The sequence below is a fragment of the Pteropus vampyrus genome, unplaced genomic scaffold, assembly GCF_000151845.1.
Source record: "Pteropus vampyrus isolate Shadow unplaced genomic scaffold, Pvam_2.0 Scaffold47, whole genome shotgun sequence".
Lineage (NCBI taxonomy): Eukaryota > Metazoa > Chordata > Mammalia > Chiroptera > Pteropodidae > Pteropus > Pteropus vampyrus.
Window position 1 is genome coordinate 9,281,474 of NW_011888828.1, and position 25,034 is coordinate 9,306,507.

At 34.2% G+C, this 25,034-nt stretch overlaps 1 protein-coding gene across 1 annotated transcript in view; it reads left to right on the top strand.

Moving 5' to 3' along the window:
- MTMR9 (myotubularin related protein 9) overlaps positions 1-24,358 on the top strand; it is a 34,538-nt gene extending 10,180 nt beyond the window's left edge. The window contains exons 3-10 of the mRNA XM_011359438.2: positions 184-309; positions 6,790-6,963; positions 8,570-8,787; positions 9,643-9,804; positions 12,720-12,861; positions 14,669-14,889; positions 16,314-16,465; positions 19,485-24,358. Coding sequence (XP_011357740.1) covers positions 184-309; positions 6,790-6,963; positions 8,570-8,787; positions 9,643-9,804; positions 12,720-12,861; positions 14,669-14,889; positions 16,314-16,465; positions 19,485-19,648 — 1,359 coding nt within the window. The 3' untranslated portion in view covers positions 19,649-24,358. The remainder of the gene's footprint in view (positions 1-183; positions 310-6,789; positions 6,964-8,569; positions 8,788-9,642; positions 9,805-12,719; positions 12,862-14,668; positions 14,890-16,313; positions 16,466-19,484) is intronic.
- The last annotated feature ends 676 nt before the right edge of the window (positions 24,359-25,034 follow it).

A 25,034-nucleotide genomic window follows, 5' to 3' on the forward strand; every position in this document is an offset into this window, starting at 1 on the left:
CTGAAAGCATGGAAATTAGTTTCAATAAGCTATAATTGTAATTAGTGACAAATTCAATGTTAGAGAAATATATTGGGTGCCTATCATTAGGTCATATTTGTTTAATACCAATTTGACAGTTAGAAAGTATTTTAAATTGTGGTATGTTCTCTTTTCCTTTCTTGATTCCTTTTTACACCTTAGGCATTGTCTACCCTGGACTCCATCACTCTGATGTACCCTTTCTTTTACCGGCCCATGTTTGAAGTGATAGAAGATGGCTGGCATTCCTTTCTTCCTGAGCAAGAGTTTGAACTCTACTCTTCAGCTGTGAGTAACTTTTGAGGGAACTATGGGTAATGAGAAATAACCCAACATCTTACATAACTTGTGAAAACGATCATTTCCTTTTGATGATTAATAAGGTGCATTTGACTTATTCATGCCTATAAGAAGTATCTTAGCTTTCAGTGCTATAGCCTCTGCCATTCAGAAATTTGCAAAATTTGTTCTCAGTGCTGCAGCTCATGATTTTTCCTCTAGTGGATTTACTGTATTCCAAATGTTACTTTAAAAAATTTTGCAAATGACATTGATAAAACATTAAGATAGTCATCAAAAGAGTCCTGACATGTTTTGAGTTAATTGTTGGGTGTTTCAAAAGTATTTCCATAGGAACAACTTTATATGCAGTAGTTAGGTTCTGAGCCATCCCAAAAAACTATTTAACCCATTGTCTACCTAAGACAGCACTAGAGAAACATATATTTGTTTCTGTGGGATAATTTTTGTGTTTTTATAGTCCAGGTTACTGGAACCAGGTTTTCTCCCCCATCCTTTCTTTTTACATCATACCTCTGTAAATGGGTCCTGAGGCACCCTGTAATTTTAAGCACAAAGATGTCCACAGCAGCAAAGTGAGAAAGGAAGGGCAATTTACATGCTTAGTTGTAGAACATTTTTATGTAGTTTGTAGATAACTACCTGCGTTTATATTTACATTAAATGTCTTTATTACATTAAAAACTGCTTAGTAAACATTCGCAAATGCATGATGTTTTTCTCTTGTATCACATAACTATCACCTAACAGCTTCCTTAGGGGAAGCCATAGTTATTTCTTAGGTGAAAATGGCAGTCAGAATATGTTAAGGGATCCTCTCTACATTTTGGTTCCTTCCTCCCTCCCTCTCTCCCTCCCTGTCTCTCTCTCTTTCTTTCTTTACTTACTTCTTAGTTTTTCTTAGATTCAATACTTTTTTCCTAGTTGGAATTTCCTTTTCAGTTTAGCTAATTATTTAAGCAATTCGTATTTTTGAATTTGTTATATTTTCCTGCAAAATTTTGTAATCTACAGATTTAATGAGAGCATCTTTAATGCCTTGATTTAAGGTATTAGCTTACTACTGGTAGATTATGGAAATTTAAGATGAACAAAGCATGGTCCCTTCCTTCTACTTGTTCAAAGTCTAATAATTATCTAAGTCATTGAGTATAATAAAATAAGTGCTGGCAAAACTGTCCACAAGGCACAGGAGAAATTACATGATTATATTTCTGTTACAGAAAATCAATTCTGATGCAAAATGCTGAGAAACTGCTTAAGCAGCTACTGTAATAGCATAAAGAAGATGGTTGGATCAATAGGAGAGGTTATAGTACAGAAAGATTCAAGACGTAGAATTAAAAGGAGTTGGTGACCTATTCCTTGTGCGTGAGAGGTAAAACAGGCAGTGTTTGATAGGGAATGAGTTGAGTTCAGTTTTGGAAATGGCAGATTCAGAGGGCCAGTATAATACATGTCATTGAATAGTACAAGAGATCATTTAGAGCTTATTTGAGAGATCTGTGTTAAAAATGAAAAAATTGAGAGTAATCAACAAATACGTTGTAGACACCATAGGGAGAAGTTGAGATTGCCTTGGGAAAGCATCTACAATGATGCTTGAACCATTTAATGGGTGAGTGGAGGAAAAAGCAAGGGAAGAGCTACTCAAGTAAGAGGGGTCAACAGTGTAGAAAGCTTCTTATTCATTGTTTATTTTCTCTCCTGGGCTAGAATATAAGCTGCTAGCATATAAACTTCACAAGGGCAGGAACTATGTATTTGTTTCTTACTGTATTACTAGCACATGATAAACAAGCAATAAATATTTGATGAATGAATGAATGTAGGAATGTGTGTATTAATGCAGAGTAAGACAAAGGACAATAAGGCCTTCTGTATATCATTAGAAATCCTCTGCCAAGTAGACATCTGTTAGTCAGTATTCTTTGAGTAAGGTTTTTTGACCTTCTGAAAAACTAATATTACCCAATCCCTGCTTCTCTATTATGTCCAAAAGAGACGTGTGGTATTGAGAGGACAGAGAACTAAAACTAGCTATCAAAATAATCTTGTGTTGCATCCCGGATATGTTATTGGCTACTTGACTTTCTGGGATTTAATTTCCATGTCTACAAAATAAGTTTTGAACAAAATAATCTCTAAAGTTCCTTCTACTTTTAACATTCTTTTATTCTGAGATATCATGAAAGATTATTTCAGGTACTTTGCTGAAATACACATATACAGTAAATCTGTACTTCTCCAATCAACCACTTGAGAAATTATGTAGAAAAAAGATGATGATAGGTTCTGCTTCTTGTAATGGGGGAGTAGCTCCTATCTGACAAGCCCTCCTGCAGATATCAATGACAAACCAAATAAAAATTAAAAAACTACTACCTGAAGGCTCTGGTAAGTGAAAAGAAAGCAGCATATTTTGGAGGTGAGTTAAAACGTAGAGACAGTGCATGGCATAGTGTTTCATGTTTTGGTGACCTTGTCATGAGGTTGGCACAGTTGTGGCATTGATGGTGTGGGATAGCTAATATTCTAATAGAAAGCCTGCTTTCTCTCTGGTGGGAAGAACCAGGGGAAGGGTCTGTGGTAACCAGAGAGCCAGAAAAGGGGAACCTTGATTCTGTATACAACCCTGAATCTATGGCTGACTCTTGAATCGTGCTTTCATGGATCAGATTGAGAGCAATCAGAACTAAGATTGAGCTGCCATGCACCTCAGGTGCTAACAGAGTTTGCTGTTTAAATCTAACCAAGTTAATTGCCTGCTAAAACTAAAACATTAATGCTCTTCAAAAGAGTGTAATAGATTGCAGAGTTTCTACAACATCATATTCATAATGTCTAGGATACAATCCAAAATTGAACCAGGATATTGTGACCCATTCTCTAGAAAAAAAGACAATATATACCAACCCCAAGATAACTCAGTGTTCAAATTATTACATAAGAATTTTAAAGAAGTTGTTAAAACTGTCTAACTTTCCATAAAGGAAAACATGCTTAAAGTGAAAGAAAAGATAAGAAATCTTAACAGAGAATAGAAAATATTTAAAAAGAACCAAGTGGAACTCCTAGAACTTTTTGAAAATTATATCTAAAACAAAAAATTTACTGGGTGAGCTAAATAGCAGAGTATAGATGACAGAGGACAGAATCAGTGAACTTGAAATTAGAGCAATAAAAATTATTTAGGAGAAAGAAAGGAGAAGGGAGAAATTACGGAAGAATAAACAGAGCCTCAGGGTCCTGTGGGAGAATGTCTAGTATATGTGTAATTGGAGATCCAGAAGGAGAGAACAAAGAGAATAAGATAGAAAAAATAAAGAATTAATGTTGAAAAACTTTTCCAGATGATATAAATACAAAAAGCTCAGCAAGCTCTTAACAGGAAGATGCAGACTATTTCTGAATTAAACAAAATACTTGTAAATATTCTGTGCATCAAAGATGAAATCATAACACACAAAACAACAACAACAAAAAAACAAAGATGAGAACATAAAGGAAACTAGAAAATATTTTGAATAATAAAAATGCAAAATATCAAATTTATGGAATATAGCTAAAGCAATGTTTGGAAAGACACTTATAACTTTAAAGTGCTTATATTAAAAAAGAAGGTGTAAACACCAACTTAAGCTCCAATTTAAGAAGCTAGAAAAAGCAAAATAACTGAAAAGAATGAAATAAAAATAAACTGAAAGCAATAATTAGAACTAATATGCAGTTTTAGCAAGGTTGCTCAATATAAGTATACAAAAACTAAATGTATTGACAACAGTACAATTATTGGCAATTGGCAACAGGCATTTGAAGATAAATAAAATACCTAGGAATAAATTTAGCAAAAGAAATGCAGTATCTGTACACTGAAAATATTGCTGAGAGAAGTTAAAGAATAAATAAATGGAGAGGTATATCATGTTCATGGATTAGAAGACAATATGGTTAAGATCAGAAGTGGGCCATAAAGGACAAGATAGTAAATACTTAGGGCCTACTGGGCCATGCAGTCTCTATTGAAACTACTCCACTCTGCTGTTATAGCAAGAAAATAGCAATAGATAATACATCAATTAATGACTAGTGCTGTGTTTTAATAAAACTTCATTTACAAATACAGTCTGTGGACTGGATTTAGCTCGAGTACTATAGCTTGCCAACCTCATTAAAGTGACAGTTCTCTCCAAATTGTTTTATAGATTCAATGCAGGTCCTTTCAAATGGCATTGCATTGATTAGATGTAAAAAAAAAAAAAAAAAAGATGAACCTAGACCTTTGCTTCACACCATCCACAAAAATTAACTCAAACTGTATTATAAACTAAAACATAAAAGCTAAAACTATAAAACTTCATGAAGAAAACACAGGAGAAAATCTTTATGACCTTTGATATGACACCAAAAGTGACTGAAAGCAGATTAAAGACTTATGAGTGTATGATACAGACTGGAAAAATATACAAGGCATTTTTGTGGGAGACGAATGAAATATTTGTTATTTTGATTGTGGTAGTTTCATTGGTGTATATACCTGTCAAGACTCATGAAATAGTGCACTCTAAATGGATTTAGTTTATTTTTCATATAAATAATAAAATCTCCATAAAGTTGATTTAAAAGAAAATAATGTAAAGGTTAAGTAACTGATTAGAAACAACTAAAGAGAGAATTAGTGATCTAGAATATAGATCTGAAATAATTACTCAGAATACAGAACAAAAAACAAGGAAGATGGAAAAAATGGCAGAGAAGTTAGATACATTCATAATAATAAAGGGAGAAGAGCTGATATTTATTAAATGGGAGTTCAAGAAAAAGATAATAGAGAAAACGGAAAATAGGCAATATTCAAATAGATAATGATTGAGAATTTTCCAGAATCAGTGAAAGTCTTGAACTCTTAAATTAAGGTATCCCAATAAACACTATGCAGAATAATAAAAAAGAAATATTTACTTAGTGTTGAGTCCAACTATTGAACAGTATGGCAAAGAGAATATCACAAAAGTAGCCAGAGAGAGAGAAGATAAATAACATAAAAAGTATAAAACAACTTGAAGAGGGAAAAAAAACCTAATAAAATCAAACATCTATTCATAATAAAAGGCTCTTAGCAGAATTTAATTTGAAAAGATTTATAATAAAACCAAAAACATACAAAAAGCAAATCTTTTATCATTCTCTGTAAGTTCAAGAGTGAGACAGGATATCCACCATAAATACTCCTAGCCAGCTCAGTAAGACAAGAAGGAAAAATGAAAGGCATAAAGATTAAAGTGAAAGAAGCAAAATTGTTATTATTTGTTAATTATGTGCTTGTGTACTTAGGAAACTGAAAGACTCAAGCTTATAGGCATTTCTTTACATCAAACACAATTTTGAAAACATAACAACTAAAATGCAATAAGAATGTAGGTTCCTAGGAATATAAATTAGAAAAGCTATGCAAGACCTTTATTGAGAGATTTATAAAACTTTATTTAAAAGTTTAAGAAAGTTTTAAAAAGTGGAGAGACAGTATGCTTATAAATGGGAGACAACATTAGAAAGATGTAATTGTTTCCAAATTAATCTATAAAGTCAGTGCAGTTTTATTAAAACCCCAGTGGGTTTTTACAGGGAATTTGATCAGTTACATGAATGAGCCAATGTACTCCTGAGGAACTAAAAGGAGGGAGGCGGAGACTTAGCCTACTAAATGTCAAGCTTATTCTGAAAGCTATGGGACTTACCACAGATAGACCGCGGGACAGAAGAGTGTAATCTTTCTTAGTATTGTCATTATTCTTTTAAGAATAATGGATGTTACCAATCTTTCTACATTTTACTCCTTTTTTAAATAACAGAAAGGAACAGGGGATTTGAAGTAAAGAGTAGCTCTATTCTCACTTGTTCTGGTTCAGCATTATCTGGAGTATTATAGTCTTCCTGTTGCTATACTTTAAAAGTACCAGTAACAAAGTAAATAGTACCCAAAAAAGGATGAATGAGATGATGTTGGTCTGGACAGTCGTATTTATTTATTTATTTATTTATTTATCTAGCTAGCTAGCTAGCTATTTATTTATTTATAGATATATATTGAACTAGGAGAATAGAAGAGTAAGGGAAAAACCACTGTCTTTCACATATTTGATAGGATGCCATTTGAAATAGGGAACTTGTATTGAAATCTTGGTAAAGACCAATAGAGGAAGTTATAGAGCTTCTTCTAATTTTGCTCAATATGAGGAAGAACTTTCTAGGAAGTAGGGATGCCTAGCAATGCAGGAAGCTGACTCTGAAGAATGGAGCTCTTTTTCTCTAGAAGTATTTAAGTATGGGCTAGGTATCATTCTATTAAATTCCTGAGATGCCTTCTTCATTGTATGAAAGCTGATCTCTAAGGTCTTTTAAAAATTTTCAGATTTTTTTTTTGACATTGAGATACTTGCTTGGCTCTGAGGTATTTGTGTTTTTCAGACCAGTGAATGGAGGTTGAGCTATGTCAATAAGGAATTTTCAGTCTGCCTCTCTTACCCGCCAATTGTCATTGTGCCCAAATCCATTGATGATGAAGCTCTTCGGAAGGTAGCTACATTTCGACATGGAGGACGCTTCCCCGTACTCAGCTATTACCACAAAAAAAATGGAATGGTATGTGTACAATACAGTGCTCGATCTACTGAAAAGACTTGGTTTGAGGATCTTTTCTTAGAAATGTTTCCCCTTTTTGTGTGTACCTGTTCATTAAAGTGATTAATCTCTCCTGCTAGGACTCTTCTTTTAAACTTTAGGCAGTCAGGAGTAGAGTGCTTTCTGTGATCAGGATATGACTTTGAATTCTTTCCATGATGCTGTTCAACTATAGAAAAGCCCAGATAGGTTTATCCTCAGGACTGAGTATGAAGGGAACTAATGTTCATTTGATGTTTAAAATAACACTTCGACAGAATAATTCTCTGACCAGAATAATGGTAGATACTTTAATTATTCTCGCCAAATTTCCCTATGAAAGGTAAATTGAGCAGGTACTTTAATTTTTAAGAAGAGCAACACATGTCATTCGTCACAACTTAAGTAAACACGAGACTCAGGAATTTAATAAGCAAGTGCTCGCTGTGTATTTGTTTCCTAAATATTTTCCAAATCTGTTTCTCTCCCTTTATTTTCTCTCAGTCAATAAACTCTGCTTCTCATTTCGAGACCAGTAGTAAATTAGTGGATAAATTATAGCCATCTTCCAATTTCCTTTTCTCTTGGTAATAAGTCAAACATGCATATTTAAGATAAAAAGATTTCAAGGTAACAGTATATGCTATGAGGTGAAATCAAAATAACTCTAAACTAGTCACCAGGGAAGAGATCAGTATAATAGTTATTGATTTCTTGAGAAAAGTTTCTAAAGCAAACATTTCAAAATACGTAGTTTGTGGTCTTTGGAGACAGGTAGTTAAGTTGTGGAATACTGAAAAGAATGGAAGAGGGCCACTGGAGAATAAATCATAACAAGAAACTTTCAAGATATTGACAGTGATTCCCAAAATAAGAAGAATAGTGCATAAACTTTTTATTATTTATTTATTCCCGCCCCCTGTAATTACCCGCTTCCTACTTCCAGCCTTGACCCATGGATGTTGCTATTTCCCCTTAAGAACTGGATCTCTGAAGGTGGGGCGTCCCTTTCCACACGCTCACAGCATGCACCCAGGGCCTGGCGGACCCAGGGTATGGCCTGTGGCTACACCTGGGGCGTAACCCCAGGACCTTCTGCATGCAAAGCAGATGTGCTAACCACTACACTATAGAGCCACCCTCCCCCTCTTTTTTTTTTTTTTAAATTTTGCCATTGGTGCCTTTTTCTTTATAATTCTTGATAAAACCTGCCAACCTAAGTTTACATAGTTGAAGCAAAAGTTTACTGGCACATTGGACATTATTATTATCTTCATTACAGAGCTAAATCGACTGGATAATTCATTCACTGACTAAATGAACTGTAAGATTTGATCTTAAAGAGGAACTATATTATGCGAAAGAATTCTGAGGTAGTATGAAGACAAATCATTTAAAAGTGTAAGGCTTATTTTTGTTTGACAGTTATTAACTATTGTCAATACACAGAAATGTGTCTTTATTTTAGGATCCAATCATTTCTAAGTGTCACATAATTATTTTTGAAATAATCTAGCTAATTCATTTCTGTTTTCAGAAACTTTCAAAAGCAGCTACTATTAAATTTTAAACTGTATTGTGCTTCTAGGTAATTATGCGAAGTGGTCAGCCACTGACTGGCACAAATGGGAGACGGTGCAAAGAAGATGAGAAGCTGATAAATGCCACCCTTAGAGCAGGAAAGCGTGGCTACATCATTGATACCCGATCTCTTAATGTAGCTCAGCAAGCTAGAGCTAAAGGCGGTGGCTTTGAACAAGAAGCGCATTATCCCCAGTGGAGGCGGATTCATAAGTCCATTGAGAGGTAAAAGCTTCTGGTGACAGTGGTGGGCTCTTAATTGAAGCTAATTCGAGTGGGTGAGCCCTTAGCTGTTCAAAAATCACAAGTTTTCAAATGAACCTACACATTAACTTAGAGTTGAAAATTGACTGGATAGCCTGTCATTGTAAGCATAAGCAGAAAATTAATCTGGATGTTCACAGGTGAGTTTTAGTCAAATAGCACTCTTTCTCTAAGTCAGCTCTGAAATTTCATCACCACAAAGTCTGCTCCTCTGCTTGTAGATCAGTGGTCACCAAACTTACTGAACAGATATGCTATGGATAATTATATTTTCTTAAGTCAAAAGACTTTAGAGATTTCATTTCTCACATACCTACCTATTCTCACACCCTTTTTCCTCCACCTCTATCATCTCTTTTTATGCTTGTAGTTAGTGGTTTATAAGTGCTTCTGCGTGGCTAGGTGAGAGTTGGAGCTAATAAAACAATGGGATCTGAGCTGGCTTTGGGTACCCCTGCCGATAGTCCCAGGTGGATCTGTGGGAGTAGGATTACAGATGTCAGAGGTGCTATCTTGTGACCTGTCACAAAATGCAGTGCTCTGGCCTTCTACCCAGTCAGATAATTCAGCTCTGCGATTTGGGTTTAATCTGTTCAGATGAAGAACGGTTTACCATGACAGGCATTTAAAGCATCTTTGCAAACATATTTAAATACTGGTTTTTCAATATTTAACTCTCAAGTTACTGTATAGCAAGGTAAATATTTTTATAGTATTTTGAGCTACTTTTGCTCTTGGATATATTGGAGGCTGAGTTTTTGGTTTGTTTCTTCCTCCTTCGTTCTATTTTATTTTTCTTTTCCTTGTGTTTGAAAGGTATCACATTCTTCAGGAGAGCTTAATCAAACTGGTGGAAGCTTGTAATGACCAAACACATAACATGGACCGATGGCTCAGTAAATTGGAGGCCTCAAACTGGCTGACTCACATCAAAGAGATTCTGACAACTGCCTGTCTAGCAGCTCAGTGTATTGACAGGTAAAGTGCATATCAGCGTTCCGGAATAGAATGTGTACTGCTAACTAGACTTTGCTTTTATCCAGATATATGTTTATATATTAACATCTACCTTACAGGAATTATGGGTTCAGTTCCATACCAACGCGATAAAGTCAATAATCACAATAAAGTGAGTCACACGAATTTTTTGGTTTCCCGGTGCATTTAAAAGTTATGTTTACCTATACTGTAATCTATTAAGTGTGCAATAGCATTATGTCTAAATGAACAATGTACATACCTTAATTAAAAAATACTTTATTGCTAAAAAATGCTAACCATCATCTGAGCCTTCAGTGAGTCATAATATTTTTGCTGGTGTAGGGTCTTACCTACAATTTGTAAAAAATGCAATATGTGTAAAGTGCAATAAAGCGAAACACAGTAAAATAAGGTAAGCCTGTATGTTAAAGTTTGTGCCTACTCTATATCTTATGTTCAGATCATTTTATCAATTACTGCATAAGATAATCAACACCATTCAGTTATCGATGAAGTGTGTGCAGTCTGATATTTAATTATCATTAATCCATGATAATATTCGTTGAATTAATTGTGAACTATGTACATATACACGTCTTTGATGACACATTTTTTTTAGGTACTAAAGGACTTATTTTTTTAACAACATCTTAAATTTATTCATCTACCAATTTTCCTTTTCTTAAACCATGAAAAAGAATTTTTCTTATTTCTTCTCAGAGAGCCAAACTTGCTTCCTTTTGAAAAATCAATGAAAGGAAACATACAGGTTTGTTACAAAATAAAATGATCCTTTCTAATCTCTTAGATATTACAAACGACTTAATATGTGCAGTTATATCAGGATCTTAGGTTGAGAAAACCTAACAGCAGTGATGGGAAGTATATGAAGTGAATTTAGTTTACTCACTCAGTTGAAGGTTGCCAGTCCTTGAGACTTGAGGCAGAAGACTTGAACAGAGGCAGAAGGATTGGTATAAGTTGTTGCAGAGGCTTAGCATGTCCTTTTTAAGAAGGGGATTCCCACTGAAACAATAGGTAGGTATAAGTATTGCCACCACATAGTTGGATGGCACTTCTCTTTGAGAATTTAATTTTACTGATGCTTCCAAATTAGGGAAATATAGATGTAATTTTTTTTAAGGTTAGTGAGAAATTGATAATAGAATGGGTTGCTTAAGATCATGTGGTAAATTAGTGACAGAACCAAGAATAGACAGAGACTCTTAGTGTCAGGATTCCCAGGCTGCCACTGCTTTTTATTTTAGGCGGAGCTCATTTATCTAATAAAATATGGGAGTTAAAGACCAAGGTTCTGTGGCAGAGAATCAATAATACAGAATGACGAGATGCTAATATTAAAGGTTTTGTTTCTCTTTAACTTAAGTTTAAAAGATTTCCCCTTACACGGTGAGTACAGAGGCTCCTGTTTTCTTTTAAAATATGAATTGTAATAAACACTTATCACCGTGTTGTCTATTAAGTTTTCACCCATAATAACGAGATGATGCAGTTGAAGGCAAACCTAGGTGCAGAACAGTATTTGTTATTTTTACTTTTGTTTAGTTTGGGCTAGCCACCTTACACAAACAGGGACTTCCATACTCTTAGGAGAGTTGAAGGATATGGTCTATTTTGCCATGTTTGGTTTCCCTTTTCTGATATATATTAGCTTATTAATACATTATTAATATAATTACTCAGAATGTAAAAATTGACTTTAATTGCATTAAATTCAGAATATACCACAGATAACTAAGCTATATATTCTCTATACATCAGAATAACTAAGCTATATATTCTCTATACATCAGAAGCCTTAAAACATCTGTCCATACCCTTCAGCCTAGTCATTAGAATTCATGCTTAGAATGAGGTTCTTAACCTAACCATAAGTGAACATCAGGGAGTCTTCTTTTTAAATTAGGGACTCTCAAAGAATTCAGAAGAAGACAAAAAGCTATGTACATCATCTGCAGTGTAACAAAAAAGTGGCAATAACCTCAGTGTCCACCTATGGAATTAAGTAGGTTGTTGTTGATCACTTAATAGGATATTATATAATCCCTAATATAATACTTCTAAAGATGATATAGGAACATGGGAAAGTGTTTATAGTAAAAGTGGAAATAATCAATTATCTTATAGCTACGTGAAGTATATATGTACACGGGAAAAGAATTAACAGTAGTAAGTAAACATAAAATTTTTATGAGAAAGTAGTGAGTTTATTTTCTTTTCCAAAATTTTCTTCACTGTCATTTCAATATAAGAGGTGGAAGAAGAAAGAAGATGTAGTTAATTTAGTTTTCGATGTTTCTTCCCACTCTCTTTAGAATAACGGGGTCCCAGACACCTCCTAAGGATCATGGTATCATTGTCACTGACTTTCTAGATTGACAATTTTATGTGTTTTGTTTTTATGTTTCTTCCTGTTATTATATTTCTCAAAGTATGTCGGACTTCTTTTCCAGATCCATAGTCAGCTGATGGTAAAAAGGTAGAATCAAGGTCAGAGAGATACAGAAAAATAACTTTAAGTGTATGTTTCTAGGTTTGATGAGAAAAGATTTTAATCAACTTTTAAAGCGGAAAAGGTAAGTAAGTGCCTACTGTGTGTGATAAGGGCTGCTTTTCAGCTTTGTAAAAGGGGAAAAATTTGAGCTACAAGGTTCTGTGAAGTTTGTTAGAATGTAAAGGAGTTCTTGCCTTGTGAAATTTGAGACTCACAATAGTTTTATTTTTTTTCCCCAAGGGAAGCTCTCTTCATAAGCCTTATTTAGACTCTAAACCCTACTGAATAGAGCAAAATACATAAGACTGAAATATCGTACTCAATAAATATTTATTATTAACAGAGGTGATTGACTATGTCGGAAGCATCCCATTTTTACTCTAAATTTCTCTATCAGGGAAGGAGCATCCATACTGATTCATGGAACAGAAGGTACTGATTCCACACTTCAGGTTACCTCCCTGGCTCAGATCATCTTGGAACCAAGAAGCAGAACCATCCGTGGTTTTGAGGCCCTGATAGAAAGAGAGTGGCTACAGGTGAGAAAAGCTATTTTGTGTGCAGAGGAACAGCTAATAATTGCTGCTGTGATCCTGGTTTGTAGGAGAGGATATAAAGTATGAAATTTTGATTGATTAAAATGTTTAAACTGTATGTTTAATTTTCTGGAGAACAATGAATTTATCTTCCTCTCAGTAAATGTTTGTAAAGTAATCTTTACTGCCTCTCAATTTCTGTATCTCTCTTTGCTATACTGCTTATTTGGCACTTCATTCTCTTAAATTCTTATTAGTTGGATTTTGTTACCTATAGGGGAAATGCAAACAATGTAAAAAATAGTCTTGTCTTTCAGAGCTTAGTCTTAGTAGAAATAAAATACATAAACAAGGGAGGGGGAGAACAGGCATTTGTAATTACAATGTCCTGCTTTTTAGGAATTTCTGTCTTTTGCTCTAGTCTAGCTCCATCCTACCCTGTTCCTTAGCCAGATGAAATCCTTCTCATTCTTTAACATCCAGCTAAATGTCCTTGCTTTCATGAAGTCTTTGGGACCTTGACCTCTTTCACAAATAAAATTGGTTAATTTTCTTTGTGGTTTATTTCCTGAATTAAACCCAAATAAAATGACTTCTTTGAGATCAGGGAACCTTGCCCAATTCATCTGTTTATCCGTAGGACACAGTACAGTGCTGTCATACATTGTTGAATGACAACTAAAATAAAGGTCTCAAGAGACCTTTCAGAGATTAATCCCAGTCAGAGATTAATTTATGAATGCATATATACTGTGTAACTTAGTAAACAATTGTGATTGAAAACAAATGTTTAGATATATCTTGAAAGTGGAAGTATCTCTGGAGAAAAATCATTTCTGGCCCTTTAAGTTACATTTCAGACTTATTTTGCGTTAATGCTGTTATGTGTACCATGTCTACCCTGTTTGACATTTGAACTTTATCTCTGTTTAAGTCAAACTATCCTAAATATTTGGTGAAAATATATTTAGCTATATACCTCATGATACATAGCAAACAAACAAATGTACTTACTTATATATTATCATTTTAGCGGGTAGCAAAATTCCATTCGCCAGTGAAAAATGGTCATGGCAATATCTTTGTCACATATCATGGTATAAGGACTCAAAGATAAAGCAGGTCTGTGGAATCCTAGAAAGGTATGATTTGGGTTAAGGTCAGTTACTCAGGTTCCAGGTGGGCCAGAGAGCCAAATGATTCTTAAATTTTCTGTGGTCAGTAGATGGCAGACTCTTCCAGTTCTTTTTGGGAGAAGAGAGAAACTAAGGACAGCTTTATCTCTAACATAACAGTATTCATAAAGATCTCTTCGGGACTGCAACTTTTTCCCATATGTAATTAAAGATTTAATATCAAGAGTGACCTTATAAAGTTTGTCTGTGAGAATCTGATAATTGTCTCCTTTTAGTGGTGAGGCTTATGTAACTTAAAATAGCCTACAATGCTTTGGACATGTGCAAGGTGACAGCTGTCTTTTGGTTTGTATCTGAAGAGCTTATGTTTTTGACTTTGCTCCAAATTACACAGACCTAGGAAGATCTATAAGTTTGTCATTACTGAAATTTTTCATTTGATATTTTAAGGACAATTGTAGTTCTCATGGTTATGTCTTAACTATACAGCCTCGTTAAGTATTTGGAAATTGTTTTAAACCAAGATATTATTAATCTAAATAGCAGCCACCCAAATTATGTGATGTTCCATTTAATAAGAGCTTCATTGCACCCGTGTGAAGTAACGTTAATAGAATGTGCTATAATGTGATCTCACTAGGTTATGATTATCTCATTTCCATCTTTCCGCTTAGGCTGGTCACCCATTCCAACAGCGCTGTGCACAGTCAGCCTATTGTAATAGCAAGCAGAAGTGGGAGTCACCTGTATTTCTTCTCTTCTTGGACTGTGTATGGCAGATTCTTCGTCAGTTCCCTTGTTCTTTTGAATTTAATGAGAATTTCCTCATCATGCTCTTCGAGCATACTTATGCCTCACAGTTTGGAACATTTCTGGGCAACAATGAAAGTGAAAGGTGGGTACACTGCTCACAGGGAGGCCATTTCATTTTAAGTTGTTTTGGTCACTTCCTAAAAGAGACTAGGATTTGGTTCTGCATTAATGTTATTTATAAGATGGTAGACAGTACAGTTAGTATAAATTACATGAAGTATATTCTTATTATGAGCCTATCACATACTCTAGTAGATTAAAATTAGTCCATAATTTTAATACATGTGGAAGAAGCCTTAACATATGTTCCAACTTCACCATCCAATTGTATAGACGAGGAAGGTATTATCTAAATAAGTTAAATGCGTTGTCCAGGGACACAGAGCCAGCTGGTCACCAAAAGTGGGGCTATGGTACAGGTCTTCTTACTCCTCTTCTGACCTTTCTCTGTTAAAGCAGTGTATATAACTTTAATTCAGCATTTAAATAATATGTTTGACTGTGGACTTCTTTTTGGTGTTATACCTATTAATATCCCCCTGAAATACATTAAATAAAGGAATCACAAATAGATTTTATTTCACATCCTGATTCCCATTTGGTAGAACCTACCAGTAGTGCTGATTGAGAAGGATTCTGAGGCTGTGTTGGGGCTCAGCTGGAAAACGTTCAGAAATTGGCTTGCCATGGGCTCGGCGGGTGGGGGCTGCAGGGAGCAGTGGGAGCAGTGGTTTCCTATCCTCGCCATGACTGGGTCCTGGAGACATAGCAATTAAATCTAGTACCTCATAGGTTCTGTGAGTAAGTGGATTCTTTTTATTGCTAGCATAATTATATGCAAATAATTAACTTGAATGAAGCTTATAAATAAGTAATCAAGTTGTTTCGGACAAAACTAATTTTATAGTAAAACTTCAGCTTAAATGGGATCTTGTGAAAACTGAATTTAATTATCTTTTGGGTTAATGTCAGGTTTACTACAAATTATCTTTCCTTGTTAACATTTATTTTTTCTATAACATGCCAGTTCAGTTTCCATCCTTAACAGTTTATTCCATGGTAAAATATTATAGAATTTCAGGATTATTATGAAGACTGTTCATTGTCTATGAATGTAGATTAAATCTGTATCAAGGTACATATTTATTTTTAATCTATTTAGCTATCTTCAATTAAAATACAATCCCAGACATAGTAAAGGACTTGCATATAGTAACGTTTTCTGGGTTAATGTTCAACACCGAACCTGACATGACCGGATTCTGGTTGTTTCCCTCTTGCTGGCCTTGAAAGCCTATAAAATTATCTTTGTTTTATTGTTTTTGAGAGTTATAATGCTGACTGAATGTTCTGACAAGTATTTTTTACAACATTTTATTCTTCTACTAAAAGTCTTGTGTTATGTCTTCTAACATACAGAGAGAAGAACTTTTCCCATTAAGAGGAGTATTTAATAGTAGTTGTTATAAACTAACTGCTTTAATGGCAATTTGCTTTCTTGGTTAGATGTAAGTTGAAGCTACAGCAGAAAACGATGTCTCTGTGGTCTTGGGTCAATCGACCCAGTGAACTGAGTAAATTCACCAACCCTCTCTTCGAAGCCAACAATCTTGTCATCTGGCCTTCGGTTGCTCCACAGAGTCTTCAGCTCTGGGAAGGTAAGCCAGGCGTCCCTTGCAAACTTTTTATCATTAGTCAAGGATGCTCTTCCAACTGCCTTTGAGTACATGTTGTTGATATTCGAAGATGACGGGGTGGACCTGACCTCAGACCTCTGTGTAATTATTTTTTTCTCAGTTGGGCATGGGTCTCTCTTTCATATCAATTATCTAGTCACACTTACTTTTCAGTCTCCATGTGAGAAATTAACAGTGATTATTTAATGGGTAGTGCTCTTTGTATTAGATATTTTCTCTAGATAATGTGGTACATTACTTTTGATTTATTGTGATTAAAAAAACAAAATTTACCAAGTTAACACTTTTAAGTGTGCAGTTCAGTAGTGTTAAGTATAGTCACATTATTGTGAACAGGTCTCCAGAACTTGCAGATCTGAAACTCTTTATTCATTAAACATCAACTTCTAATTGCCCCACTCTCCGACCCCTGGCAACCAACATCTGCTTTCTGTCGCTGTGAGTTTGTCTCCTCTAGTTACCTCCTGTGCATGGAATCGTACAGTGTTTGTCTTTTCGTGACTGGCTTCTTTTACCAACATAATGTACTCAAGGTTCATCTGTATTGTTGCATGTGACAGGATTTCCTTTTTAAGGTTGAATAATGTTTGGTTTATCTATGCATTCGTCAATGTACATTTGAATTGCTTCCACATTTTGGCATATATGTGTATAAAATATCTCTTCAAGACCCTGCTTTTGAGTCTTTTTGAGTATGTACTCAGAAATGGAATTGCTGGAACGTATGATAATTCTGTGTTTAATTTTTTGGGGAACCTTCATCCTGTATTCTATAATGGTTGCACCTTTTTATATTCCTACCAACAGTGCACAAGGCTTTCAATTTCTTTACATCCTTGCCAACACCTGTTTTTTTCTGGTTGGGTTTTTTCCCCGCTTTGGTAGTGGCCAATCCTAATAGGTGTGAGGGAAAGTACATTACTTTTTGTGTAAGAAAGTTGGTAGGTAGTTAGGACAGGAATAAATTGTAAGCTCCTAGAAGATGATTTCTGTTCATTAAGCAGTCATTAGGATGGTTTCTTTTGTTAAATGCTACTGAAGAGTTGAAGAGCTAGCCTAGATAGAATCTATAAATGTACACAAATGCCATCCATTAGTGCAGTAATGTAGATATCTCTTTGTTCATGTGGAACAGTAATCTATGCTTAATTTCTAAATCTGTTCTAAAGGAGGTGTTTTACCTACATTTAGTTTTCAGACTCCTGAAGCTTATCTTCTTAAATACTTAAATAACTTTTTTTAAATAGCCAAAATCTACTAAAAATATATTAGCTATTCAGTAAAGAAAGACTATAAAATACCATTTAATTTCTTTTTAATCATTTTGAAGGTAGTGCTTCTTTATTCATCTTTATATTAAATAGCATAAAGCATACACACAGGAATGGTAGCTGTTTGCTAAATTGAACTGAATTAACATAAATGTCAGTTATTATACCTTGTTCTGATATGTTATACGCCGAAGGACAATTCGTGTGTGGAAAATTGTTTGCTCTTTATATGTAAAAGGGTCTCAGATTGCTTTGCTTTCTCTGCTTGAGATCAAGTCTGTTTCTGTCACTTCTCTGGATGTTAGTTCTCACATCTTGTTCCTTTTGTCATATCTGTCATTAGCTGCTTCCTTCCCCTTCAGTTTATACTTCTAACCTTATCTGTTGAGGTGTCCCCTAGTCAGATTGTGAGAAAATGACCTTAGGTAGTCTCAAGTTTGTCTGAGTCTAAGCGTTAGTGCTTTGGGAATTTTTCGCTGCTCAGAACTTCTCATTGCTTACTTTCTTGATTGTTGTAGACAGTCACAGGCACGGGATAAGTGATCTCTTAAATGAGAGACTACAGCTACACATCTTGTTTGGGACATCTGGGACAGTTTACCTAAAAGCTACCGTCATGCTTCATAACTGAAATAAGAGACTAACTACTTGGGAGAAAAGCCAAATTCGGGAGTTGAATGGCCTGAAGGATGATTTAACTAGTTTTTATCAAACCTCATTGAGAGTATAGGGATTCAGTGATAGAAGGAAACTTTGTTGTTACATGAATGAATTCCTACCACTCTATTAAGAATGGAATTTCCATATGTGTGTAGTGCTTCCTCAACTTAGAATTAGAAGAAATTCGATGTTAGGTAAAATCTCACAGTAGGTATAATCAGACTATTTAGCTTTGAAATGTTTCTCATCATAGTTAACCTTTACTATTAAGTAATTCTTGTATATAGGGCAGGATTTTAAAAATAGGCTTTTGTTTTTCTTGTAGAAAAAAATCAACACAGGTCAGTCAGTCTAAGCTATGTTCCTATTTTCCCTCTATGATAGAGAGTAGGATTTGGACATATATAGAAAGACTCTTTAAGGGCCCATGGCAAATTAGTTTATGGATCGTGTTTTAACAAATCATAAAACTTTTGTGAACTGGCCAGCTACTGACATGTTGCAGCCTTGAAAGTTTTTGTACCTCCTTACTTGAATATCTTTAAGCCATTATTTGGGGATGATAACATAGGGTCTCCACGTAGAGGAAAAAATGTCTCCTTTTAGTCCTGAATAAAATAATAAGTCTTATTTAGGGAAAGAAGCAATTGCCTGCTTAATTGGAAGACTGACTCTTAAGGAATAGAGAGAGGGAGAGAGAGCACTGAAGTTTAGACTTTTAAATAAACTGGAAAGTTTATGCATTGTAAATTATCAGCTTGTTTTCTTGAATGTATCAAGGAACACTATTTTGATCTATTTCATAATTTTGTGGGGGTTTTAAAGTATTAATGAGCACATATACATAGAAATAGTGACTTCTTGAATACTGTACTTAATTTTACCCCTTACCTCAAGATTCCTGTATATTATAGGGTATAATAAAACACAGATGTGAATTGTGAAAAAGTAAAAAATTAACACATAGAATTATACATTATCCACAACTTTAATGTTCATCCATTGTATGTATCTTTCTCCCTTCTGTTTTCCTCGCCTGGATTCAATAGGTATTTTCCTACGTTGGAACAGATCCTCCAAGTATTTGGATGAAGCATATGAAGAAATGGTTAACATCATTGACTATAATAAGGAATTACAAGCAAAAGTAAATATCCTTAGGAGGCAGTTGGCAGAACTGGAAACTGAAGATGGGATACAGGAGAGTCCCTAAAAGACATCCCCACACCGTGTAAGGACATCCTCGCACCATATCCCACTTCTCTTGCCCTTCAGCTCACTTTTACACAGTAGCCTTGAACTTAAGGCTTAGATGTGAGAACCCTTTAATGTAATGGATTTCTCAATATTTTATGAACAAAACTTATTATAATTACTCATGTTTCATGTGGCCAGTTAGGCCTCTTCACTTCGGGAGCAGGAAGGAGGTGCTAGTCATTTTATTTTAGGTGAATCAGGTGACTTATGTAATGCCATTTTGTGTTATATGTCATTTCATTATAAGCTTTTCTTTGTATCCACTTTCCAAACAGTGCTCCAGACCAGTCAAGGATATGATTAATCTCTTTGGGGAACATTTGTCAGTTTAAAAAAGGATCAGACATTTAAACACTTTGAATATAAAAATATTTTTCAAAACTGAAGTGGTGGATAAACCAAGAATTTTATGTTTAACACGTCATTGCCAATACCTGTGCCGTTCTCTTTAAAATAGTTTTGGACCATCAAGCTGAATTCATTCTCATTCTGGTTTGTCAAGAAATTCTGAGTAGTTATTCAAGGTAAATTATTTTTACAAGGGCAACGGGTATAGTCCTCTGATATTTACATTTTAACAGTAGACACTAAAAGTATGTGCAATATAGAAATGTCTAGGAATTTGTTACTGATGTGGTGTTGTTACTGTTGAATTGGTCTTTCGGGTTTTTGACCGTACATATTAAATGTGTATCAGATGCTGGATGTAACATTAAATCATCATTTATAATAGATGTTAATTTGTAATAACTAAGCTACAAATATGGTTTCTTTGAACCAGAGATGCACTGCCCTTGTCTGAAATTCTTATTGCACTGGTTTATGTATGTATGTGTATGTTTTATTGTGTTTTATTAAGTATTCTAAGAGTTTACTAATACTAAGGTTACAACTTTCATGTTGGCTTCAGCCTTTTGAAAATTCATCTCGATTCTGCTGATTTGTCCATTATATGTTAGGCAAATATAATTTAAGTGGAGGTGAAAGTTTATGAACATGATGCAGCTATGTTTTAAACTTCAGAAACAGATTTGAAATGTTTCAATGCTATAGAAACAGTGATGACTGTATTAATGCTATGCTAGTTTATGCCACAACTCTGAAAGTTTGCAGCTCAGTGCTTTCCACGTACGTTTCTGTTTTGTGGCACTCCTCATTTTAACAAACACGATCAATTTTAGTTATCCTTTAAAATGATAGTTGAAGAGTAATCATTAATACCATTTCCGCTCCATCTGTATATAACCATTTCAGTGTAAAACACACTCAAACTGAACCTTGCTTTTAGAGCTATGTATTGAGCTAAAAATGTAATTTTAAAAAATTGACTCTATCAAAATCTATGGCCACATTTGGAAGCCTTAGAAAGTGGCACATTCTTTCTATCTCGTTGCCCAAGTTTCATCTCTTTTCTGTTTCCTGAGACTTGTACCAAAAGGCTGGACAATTCGTATTCAGAACTCTCTTTTGGTAGATTTGCCTGCCTTTTCCTCTAAGCTCAGTTTTATTCTTGACTTATTTTCTTGGCTATAGTTATGAATCTCAGGGCATTAAAGCCCTCACCAAAAGGCTAAGGCAAGGAGCAAAGGAGATGTACTTTCTTGCTATAGATATCTCTGTATTATGTGAAACGTCTATATATTTTTTTAAAAGAGGAAACACCCTAGCTTTTTTATGGTCCCTCAAAATTGCTTGCCGCATTTATTTCACACAGCTGACCTTTTTGTTTTCTCCTAATTTTGTCTCAAGACTAGATATGAAGAAGGAGCCTTAGTCTTCTCGGTTAATGGACCCATAAGGAAAACCATATAGAGATTTTTTTTTTTTTAGTGATTCTTTAAAAGTGACTTTCCACTGGTGATATTGATTGGCCGTAGGGCTTCTGTGGGTGGAAGCTTTGGAGGGAGATTTTATCAGGTTTGTTCACAGATAAATTGCATGCCATCATTTATACTTATCTTCCTGATGAACAGTTTATATGCTGACCAGACAGAGTACAATAGCGTAGTGTTTCAGTTTCTTTTTATTTCTCTTATTGAGACAGCAATCTTAAGCTGTTTGGACAAGTTTGCATTTTAGTATTAATTTATAATCAGGGATTGTCCAAACCTCAGTTCTGATTATAGTTTGTAAAAACAAACTTTGGTATCAGTGCACTTTCAAAGGGGTCATCTAAAATGCAAATATTAAGGTTTTCCCAAACTTGAGAACTCTGTCAAAAACAAGTGCTTCATCAGTATAACTTGAAGAGGGTTTTCAGTAATACTATTAAGTTACCTATCCCTTGGATGAGAAGACTACATGCAATAGATATCCTAGTAAGAAGATATTTGTTAAACATGAATTTGGAGAATTGCCTTTGATAAATGTGCTTTAAAAACTTTAATGAAGAGAATGGTGGCAGAATTAGTGAGCAAGCAAATTGCCCCAGAGGAGCCAATAATAATCAAGTGAGATATACTCAAGTTCTTGTATATTAGGCATCTTCCAAGTATTCATTTACAGTGAACACTGGTTTACATTTTTGGGATGCAAAAAGTATGCCCCAAACAGAATATTTTAAAAATAAAAAGGATTGCTACAGCCCTCTATCAGCAATATATAGATCTTTAGATTGAAATTAATTTTTTTAATCAAAAGAACATGATTGATAATATAAAAATGCTGACATTTCTTGGGTGGTAATACTTAGGTAAATATTTGGTCAAAATTTTCCATTTCAATTTTATTAAATGGAAGAAAACAAGCAGGAATTGTAAAATCTAATAGGTTTAAAACAATCTATAAATGTGTTTTATTTCTAAGGAAAATTGTTGAAGCAAGATTTTAAATCCTGCTTTCCCCAAGATTTTGGAGAAAACTTTGGAAGACAATAGATAGTCATTCAGATACCATATGGGAAATTTAAAAACTTTTCTTTGAATTCTGAAACGTCATTTACAGAAGTGAGATGCCATTACTTTTCATTTTAAAGGATGAAAATTAGTGAGATTTTAGTCTTTGATTCAGTTAGTATTTATGTTAAATAAAAAAAATCAATATCATGGAAAAGATTTGCCCAGTAGTTGTCTCATGCAGTGAAAAATAAGAATGTTTTGCTGCATTTTTAAAAATCTGGTTAAAGATGTAACTTTTCTAGTCAATCTGGTTTCAGGATTAGCTATTTTAACTATAAGTCTTAACGAGGGCATCAAGTTCACTTATTATCAGACCTTAACCTGAGCAAAAGTTTGGGTATTTACCCATATCCAAATTTAATGAGTGAAAACTGTATTGAGAGTATTATGAGCACTCTTTACCAGAAAATTATTTCCTAGACCAAAAAAAAGGCAATTTGTAGAATAGTTGATTCCCTGTTCTGGCAGCTTTGAAATTTACCAGAGAATGAAGTCATTCCGTACATCGAATACAGGTTTATGCTATACCTCAAGACAATGTAGATTAGTTATTTTTTTATTCTTTAACATGTCAGATTCTTTCCCCTCCAGAGCTGATTCTAAGTTATTACCAGATAGTATTTTTATGTAATTCACCATCTTAACCAAAAACATTAAAAGACTGATTTCTCCATTTATTATTTATTCTCAGATGATATGAAATGCTAATTTTCTTACAATATCAGTTTTCTACTTTTTATTTTATTGAAGAAAAGTAATTTTACCTTCACTCAGTCTTTATGATCTAGTGTCCACAGCATCTTCCTTTAAACCAACAGCCCAGTGGAGACCCTCTGAAACTGTGTAACTCGATTTTAGAAAGTCTGAACTTGTTATCTAAATTCTCTCTAAGAAATCCAATGTCCTGTTTTTGAACTACACTGTGGAACTGTAGTTTGTGCTTAATTTACTGAAAGATAGGCTCACAGTAGACACTACTTTGTCCTGAATAATAATTCCTGATGAGAGCTTACTGACTTTTAGTCTTTCCTTAAACTATCTGTGAGTATACAGATTAACTGTATTTGTGATTTGTAATTAAAACAAGTTACAGAACACTGCCTGTGTCTATCTACCCAAGATATTTGTTTCACTTTTAAAATGCACATATCTTTGGAGAGGTGGATTATTCTACACAAATACACCCTGAGTTCTGTTGTTTAGAATACTTATAGCTCTATTACCACCTACCCTAAAAATGTACTTGCACAACTTAGTTACTTAAAAAAAAGAATATGTATTTCTTCAATAGTGGGTATTTGAATTGTACTCTTGATATATTTGAATGTGACTCTTGGAATTAAGTGCACTATTATTCATGTCTTACACAATAAAATTGCACTGTATGGCAAATGTGTCTATAATGTATGCTTTGCTCAGAGTGCTGTAATGTACAGGTTTCTATATTGTGAACCTGTCTATAGTCTTTGGGAAAAATACTAAACTTTTGTAGATGTGTTTAACATTTTTAATATTATTTATGATGTTCCCTAAATGATAAGTTCAGGTATGTCCTAAAACTGGAATCATTCATCTTGAGTTGGTTGCTTTCTCAAGCTTGGCTTATCAAATCAAGAAACAACCTTTTTCAAACATTGTACTGTTATCTTAGTTTGCAAGATTTATGGGTGGTGTTCTCCCTCTGCCTCCGATGACTGTTGCACAGATGCTAGTGTTCAATTTCTATAGACAATGGTAATAAAATGTGAATATATTGAAATGCTGGTAAATCAAATCTGTAGGCCGACTTTATCTTTTTTTTCAGATATTTGTGATTTTTGCAGTGTTTCAATTAAAACTGACATATATAAATATACATACACGTATATACTTTGTATTTTGAAAAATTCAGAGCCACAAAAAACACTGCAAAATAGTACAATGATTTCTCATATACTGTTCACCTAGATTGAATAATTGTTAACATTTTTTACCTTTGACTTAATGCTCTTGAGTGTGTGTGTTATTTTGTTGAAATACTTGAGGGTAAGCTGTAGACATCATGACCTTCCACCTAGTACTTCAAAGATATCTCCCAAGAATTAGGAGTATGTATTATACATATTATTTACTCAGTTAAATCAATGAGGGGAATAGGGAAAGTTTCTCCTTAGCATAGATTGTCAACAATGAAATGTAGAAAGAATGACGAAATTAGAAAGTCGCTATTTGGCAGTCATCATAGTAATAATCTAGGCAGTCACCTTAAGTGGATATTTAAAACCTAGCAAGAGAAAGTTTGTGAATAAAAGCACATAGTCTCAAAGTATTTTTTTTATAAAATACTGATTAATTACAAAGAGGAAAACAGTAACTTTATAGATAAGAAACCTGGTAGATACCACCAGGTTAATATGTCCCATTACTGGTGGTGTTGATTATCCAAGCACAATTAACTCCACTAGT